General features: G+C 44.4%; 1 protein-coding gene across 6 annotated transcripts in view; it reads left to right on the top strand.

Moving 5' to 3' along the window:
- Positions 1–7,500, top strand: part of LOC135098972 (serine/threonine-protein phosphatase 6 regulatory ankyrin repeat subunit B-like) — a 37,896-nt gene that overhangs the window by 17,771 nt on the left and 12,625 nt on the right. For 5 of the 6 annotated variants that reach the window (XM_064001438.1, XM_064001441.1, XM_064001439.1 and 2 more), the window contains 2 exons: positions 4,241–4,541; positions 6,219–6,625. In XM_064001438.1, the coding sequence (XP_063857508.1) occupies positions 4,241–4,541; positions 6,219–6,625 (708 nt within the window). The remainder of the gene's footprint in view (positions 1–4,240; positions 4,542–6,218; positions 6,626–7,500) is intronic. The other variant, XM_064001442.1, reaches the window with a different exon arrangement.

Consider the following 7,500-nt stretch of genomic DNA (forward strand, 5'->3'; position numbering starts at 1 on the left):
GGAGAGGAGGAGGTGTCGCGTTATACGAGTACGTTAGGGACACATTACAGTGTTGTATCAACAGTAGAATTAAAACAGATAACAAAGCAGAGTCGATATGGGTAGATATTAAAGAAGGATCGCAGTCAGTAGTACTAGGGGTAGTTTACAGACCACCGACCAGTACAGAGGAAATTAACACCTCACTGTGGCAGGAATTAAATAGAGCAGGCAGGTACAGTCAGGTATGTGTGGAAGGAGATTTTAATTTTAGGAATATCGACTGGAGTCTGATGGTGGGTAACAAGGAAGCAGAGGAATTTCTTAAGGTAATTCAGGATAATTTTTTAAAACAGGTAGTCGTAGAACCCACAAGGGGGAATAATATTCTAGATTTAAATCTTACTAACAGGGAGGAAGCAGTCACGCAGGTAGAGGTTGGAGGACAGCTAGGTAACAGTGACCATAAGGAAATTAGGTACAATTTAGAATGGGGAAGAAACTGTTAGAAACAAAAACACTAGTAAAATACCTGACTTTAGGAGAGCAGATTTTGAGGAATTAAAAAGGTACCTCCAAGGGAGTGGACTGGCAAAGGATGCAGGGTGAGGTCAGGTCAGGGGCGGAGTTCAGAGAGATAAGGCAGGATGAGAGAGGTGAGGTGAGGCGTGAGGGTGTAGGACAAGAGGAGGGGAGATGTGTCCGGAAGGGAGGAGGAAAGAGGAAGGGGGAGCTAGGTGTGAGTATGTTGGAATGTCAGGTCATGCTGAAATGAGAGAGGTGAGGTCGAGGCGAGTAGATGAGGGAGTGGAGAGGATGGTAGGGGATGAGATGAGGGGACTAGGTGAAGTAAATGTAGATAAATTGTATAAATATTTCGTAGATAAAGTTCATACAGGTCAGTTAGCAAATATCTTGTATAGAACAATAAGATCACAAAAAAAAATGACCCTAAATGGATGACTGCTAGGTTAAAGCATTATATAGGGCGTAAGAGAAGTATATATAAGAGATTAAGGGCAGGTGAGGAAGTTTTAAGGATACAATGTAATGAATTAGTTAGAACAATCAGGAAGTTAACGAGGAAAGCTAAGGACAATTATGAATCAAAGGTAGCCAGCCAGGCGAAGACGGACCACAAGGGATTTTATTAGGTATACAGGACGAAGAATAAGGATACTGTAGGTCCATTAAAGGCAGCAGATGGGGAGCTGGTTAGTTCTGGGGAGGAGATTAGTAAACTTCTGAATGATTATTTTTTAACTGTCTTCACCCAGGAAAACATGCAGGATATGCCAGATAGTGAACAGGTGTTTAGAGCAGATGAGAATGAGAAGCTGACAGATATTTCCATAACTAGGGAGATAGTGGAACAGGAGATAGATAGGCTAAACAAGTTCAAGTCACCAGGACCTGATGAAATATATCCCAGAGTACTGAAGGAATGTAAAGAGATTATTAGTGAGCCGTTAGTTTCTGTCTTTAGGAAATCACTGGAGTCGGGTGAGGTACCAGTAATGTGGAGGCAGGCTAATGTAGTACCCATCTTTAAGAAAGGAAATAAAACTTTAGCGTCTAATTATAGACCTGTCAGCTTAACTTCAGTTGTAGGTAAAATGTTAGAGTCAATAATAGCCAGGAACATTAGGGAACATTTAGACAAACATAACTTGATAAATCAGTCACAGCATGGCTTCACGAAGGGGAAGTCTTGCCTGACAAACTTGTTAAGCTTTTACAGTAAGGTGTACGAGGCAGTAGATAATGGTGATAGTTATGATATCTTATATCTGGACTTTAGTAAAGCATTTGACAAGGTGCCCCATCAAAGGCTCCTGAGAAAGGTTAGGGCACACGGGATAGATGGGAAGGTGTTAGGTTGGATAGGGTCATGGCTTGGTAACAGGCGACAGAGAGTGCTAATAAACGGCTCGAAATCCGAGTGGGGTCATGTAATTAGTGGGGTGCCACAGGGATCAGTATTAGGGCCATTGTTATTTCTAATGTATATCAATGACTTGGATAGTGGAATTAGTAGTGATGTTAGTAAATTTGCGGATGACACAAAGATAGGTAGATTAATTAGGTCAGAATCGGATGCCATCGCCTTGCAGGCAGACTTAGATAGAATGAATGAATGGACGGATAGATGGCAAATGCAATTTAATATCAATAAATGCAAAGTGCTTAGCGTAGGTACAGGAAACCCACACAATAGGTACACATTAGACAACCAAACTCTGGTAGGTACAGGATACGAGAAAGATTTAGGAGTTATAGTTAGCTCTGAACTCCGTCTAGGGAAACAATGCATAGAAGCCAGAAACAAGGCAAATAGGGTACTAGGATTAATTTTTAGGAGTGTTAAAAGTAGAAGGCCGGGAGTAATATTAAAGTTATACTTGGCGCTGGTCAGACCTCATCTAGACTACGCGGTGCAGTTCTGGTCCCCACATTACAGGAAAGATATAGGTCTATTAGAATCAGTACAGAGGAGAATGACTAAAAGGATACAGGGGATGAGGAGTATTCCTTACGAGGCGAGGTTGAAGCTGTTGAATTTACATTCTTTAGAGAGACGTACGTTAAGAGGGGACCTGATAGAAGTCTTTAAGTGGTATAAGGGTTATAACAAGGGAGATGTAAGCAAAATTCTTAGGATCAGCAACCAGGGTAGAACAAGAAATAACGGGTTCAAGCTTAAAAAATGTAGGTTTAGGAAGGAGATAGGAAAAAATTGGTACTCAAATAGAGTGGTAGACGAGTGGAACGGACTCAGTAATCATGTAGTTAGTGCTAGGACACTAGAGAGCTTTAAAAGAAGATTAGACAAGTTTATGGATGGGGATAACAGATGGAAATAGGTAGTTGTGTTTCATACAGGGACTGCCACGTGTAAGCCTGGTCGCTTCTTGCAGCTTCCCTTATTTCTTATGTTCTTATGAGACCAGCCCAGTGTGTGGTTGATGAGGCTGCTGCCACGCCGGCCCAGCTTTTAAAGTCTGAGTCTGTGTCGTGAGCACCAATGGCGTGAGTCATTCTCAAGTGATTATCTACTGAATTAAAAAAAATATATAATCCACATATTAAAAAGTAGCTATGGAGTTTAAAAAATAAACTTTTGAAAATTTGATAATTTTTCATAAAAGTTACAAAGTCAAGGAGAGTGGCGATGTCTTAATAGAAATTTATTAAGCATATCAGCAATTAACATTCTTATTATTGATGCAAAGGCACCATACATCTTCAAAACCTGTCTGTGTACTACTTCAAGTGTTTCAAAAATATTATTATTATACACACAGCTACACTTCCACATTTCTAAGTGGTAATGGTTGTAGTAGTAGTAGTAGTAATAGTAGTAGTAGTAGTAGTAGTAGTAGTAGTAGTAGTAGTAGTAGTAGTAGTAGTAGTAGTAGTAGTAGTAGTAGTGGTAGTAGTAGTAATAGTAGTAGTAGTAGTAGTAGTAGAAGTAACAGTAGCAGTATATAATAGCAATAGTAGTAGTAGTAGTAGTAGTAGTAGTTGTAGTAGTAGTAAGTAGTAGTAGTAGTAGTAGTAGCGGTAGTAGTAGTAGCGGTAGTAGTACTAGTAGTAGTAGTAATGGCAGAAAAGAAGCACCAGCCAAGGAGCCATGTCGTCGCATGGATGAGGTGCCGTCTCTCATTCTCCCTCCTCAGATCTGCCCTCCTGTGTCTCAGGGGGACAAGGCATTCCACTCCCATACCTGCAGACTTAGGAGGCCTCGACTGCGAGGCTACAGTGGTGGAGAGTGGCATAAGAGTAGATAGAGTAGAGGTAGAATGAATTTATAGTTAACAACTAATGTTTATATTATAGAATATTAAATATGGTTGGATGCCACAGTCATTAGCGGGAGCTGGGGCTAATGACCTCCAAGTAATGGAGCCCCTAATTGACACATCAATAAACATGGGGTGGAGGTATTATATTAGATTATGTAGTAGTAGTAGTAGCGGTAGTAGTAGTAGTAGTAGTGGTAGTAGTAGTAGTAGTAGTAGTAGTAGTAGTAGTAGTAGTAGTAGTAGTAGTAGTAGTAGTAGTAGTAACGCCGTTATTAAGGTAATGAATAAAATGAAAATCAGCGTGCATTCCTCCTGTGCCTTTTCCATCTAATTCAGTGATAGGTGAGCAATTCATCGCGTGTTGTACTGTTAGCTTAGGAAATAAAGGTATCAATTCTTCTCTCTTCACACACACACACACACACACACACACACACACACACACACACACACAGGAACTAGTCACTGCTGTGGGTGAAGGAGACGAGGCAAGGGTGAGGTCGTCCCTCGCCAGGGGTGCCCGTTCAGAAATCACCGTCCTCTCTGGTACTGGGATGTCGGGGAGTCTGGTAAGTGTGGCTGCCATCAATGACCACCACCACCTGCTGCGTTGCTTACAGCAGGCGGGGTTGAGCATAGAGGGTGGAGGCACCACCGACAGGACACCGCTGATGGAGGCTGCCTGGAAGGGCCACACCCAGACAGTGAAGGCACTGCTGAACCTCGGTGCGAACCCTCAGGCGACGGATAGTGAAGGTGAGGCTGTGCTGGTGGTGGTGGTGGTGGTGGTGGTGGTGGTGTTGGTAGTGGTGGTGGTGGTGATGGTGAGGCTGTTTGTGTGGGTGGTAAGGGTGGGAGTGGGTGTAGTGGTGATGGTAATAATGGTGGTGGTGGTGGTGATGATGGTGGTGGTGGTGCTGGTAGTGGTGATGGTGGTGGTAGTGGTGGTGGTGGTGGTGGTGGTGGTGCTGGTAGTGGTGATGGTGGTGGTAATGGTGATGGTGGTGGTGGTGGCGGTGGTGGCGGTGGTGATGGTGAGGCTGGTTGTGAGGGTGGTAAGGGTGGGAGTGGGTGTAGTTGTGATGGTAATAATGGTGGTGGTGGTGGTGGTGGTGCTGGTAGTGGTGATGGTGGTGGTAGTGGTGATGGTGGTGGTGGTGATGGTGGTGTGGGTGATGGTGGGAGGGGTAGGGACGGTGATAATGGAGGGGATGCGTACAGTGGTGGTGGTCATGGTGATGGTAATGATGGTGGGGGTGATGGTGGTGGTGGTGGTGATGGTGTTGATGATGGTGGTAGTGGTGGTGGTGGTGGTGATGGTGGAGTTGGTGGTGGTAATCATAATGATGGTCATAGTTTTGATGACAGTGGTGGTGGTGGTGGTGGTGGGGACAGTGGAGATGGTGATTGTGGTAGTAATGGTGGTGAATGACGACATTGTCTGTAATCGTAATTAGCACTGCATTTATTTTATAATTTTGTTTTACTGCATTTTATCATATTTTTTCTCCGTGTTATTTAGTGTTAGCTTTACAATTAGTTTTAGTACTGTAACAACTGTCTGCGTAGTGATGCATTGCCACTGTGTTACGTATCTTATTATTCAAAGTAAAACAACCACCACTATGTTAATCATATTTAAATTATGTGAATTACATTTTGAACCTCTCTCTCTCTCTCTCTCTCTCTCTCTCTCTCTCTCTCTCTCTCTCTCTCTCTCTCTCTCTCTCTCTCTCTCTCCTTTCCTTCTCTTTTCTCTGTTCTGATCATTCTACCAATGAAATCCTTTAACACTGCACTCTCATCCCACTCTCACTGTCGCTGCTACGTGCTGCTCATCTCTCTTCATCTCTCACATACCTCTCACTTACCACCTTCTTTCTTTCCCCATCACAAAATATATATATATATATATATATATATATATATATATATATATATATATATATATATATATATATATATATATATATATATATATATATATATATATATATATATATATATATATATATATATATATTTTTTTTTTTTTCTTATCCAAATTTGTCACCTACCCACTCCCCCTCTCACTCTCACTTCGCCAGGAGGAGGAGGAGGAGGAGGAGGAGGAGGAGAAAATGTAGAAAGTCGAAGTCTCTCTCTCTCTCTCTCTCTCTCTCTCTCTCTCTCTCTCTCTCTCTCTCTCTCTCTCTCTCTCTCTCTCTCTCTCTCTCTCTTTAATCCTGAACGAAGGAACGAATGAAGTGATGATGATGATGATGATGATGATGATGATGATGATTATAACAATAATAATAATAATAATAATAATAATAACAATAATAATAATATAACATTTTCTGCTCACACACACACACACACACACACACACACACACACACACACACACACACACACAACACACACACACACACACACACACACACTCAGAATGGACAGCCCTCCATCATGCTGCAGCGTGGGGCCAGCAGCAGTGCGTGGCGGCCCTCACGCCTGTCACCCGTCCCACCCCCGCACACCTCGAGACATATACCCCGGTGCACGCCGCCAGTTACCATGGCCACGTGGAGGTACTGGAGCAGCTGGCGGGTGCTGGCTGGCCCCTCACCGCTAGGGAAAGTGATGGCAACACACCCCTGCACCGTGCTGTGTGGGGCGGTAGCGTGACATGTCTGCGATGGCTGGTAGAGCGAGGTGGTGACCCGCGCGTGCAAAATAATAATGGACACACCCCGCTGGACATGGCCGTGCAGTTTAACCGCCACGAGGTGGAGACTTGGCTGGTCAAAAATGGTGGCGCTGTTGTGAGGAACGAGGATCAGCGTGTGCAGGAAGTGGTAAGGCTGAGGTCACGTGTGCTGTGTTGGCGGGCGTCGTGCTGTGGGGAGGGTGATTGGGGATAGAAGATAGGGAGGGAGGGAGGGAGGATGAAAGTAGAGCTGAATTGAAGGAGGGAGGAGGACTGGAAGTGAGATTGCAAAGAATAAGGAGGGGAGGGGAGGAAGATGGGAGGGTTGATGCAGGGTGGGTGGATGGGTGGGAGGGAGGGCATAGGAGGGATAGGTGGCGGGGAGGGCATAGGAGGGATGGGGGGAGAGAGGAGAAAAGAGAAGGGGGACTAGAGGGGAAGGTGTTAAGGGATGGAGAATGGATGGGAGGGAAAAGAGGGGAGGGGAGGATGAGAGGGAGTGATGAGAGGAGAGGAGGAAGAGAGAAGGGATGATGGAAGAGGCGATGGGAGGAGAGTTAGAGAGGAGAGGATGGGAGGGAGTGAGGAGAGGAGGGGGAGAAGGGAGGAGGGATGATGGACTGGTGGAAGGGAGGATTGGGTAGGGAGGTTTTGTTCTGGGATTGAAGGGGAGGATGGTAGGTTGGAGGGGTAGGTAGGGGGGAGGGAAGGGAGAGACGGCTGGGGAGGTAGGAGGACCACACCACCACCACCACCACCACCACCCTCACGTCCCTTCCTCCTCACCCAAGATTGCTTTATTTTACATTATGTTGTTGTTGTTGTTGTTGTTGTTGTTGTTGACATTCTGCTTGTTGTTGTAATCATTATGATCATTACAGCTACTATTAATACCATCATCACCACCCTCACTGTTCATCGTCAGTTTTGTTACATCGGGAAAATTTGTGTCCCGGAATAAAGATGACAATGGTTACAACAACAAGCAAAGTGTCAATAATAACAACAATTGTCAGGCACAGG

Source organism: Scylla paramamosain, unplaced genomic scaffold (assembly GCF_035594125.1).
Source record: "Scylla paramamosain isolate STU-SP2022 unplaced genomic scaffold, ASM3559412v1 Contig96, whole genome shotgun sequence".
In the NCBI taxonomy this organism is placed as follows: Eukaryota; Metazoa; Arthropoda; class Malacostraca; order Decapoda; family Portunidae; genus Scylla; species Scylla paramamosain.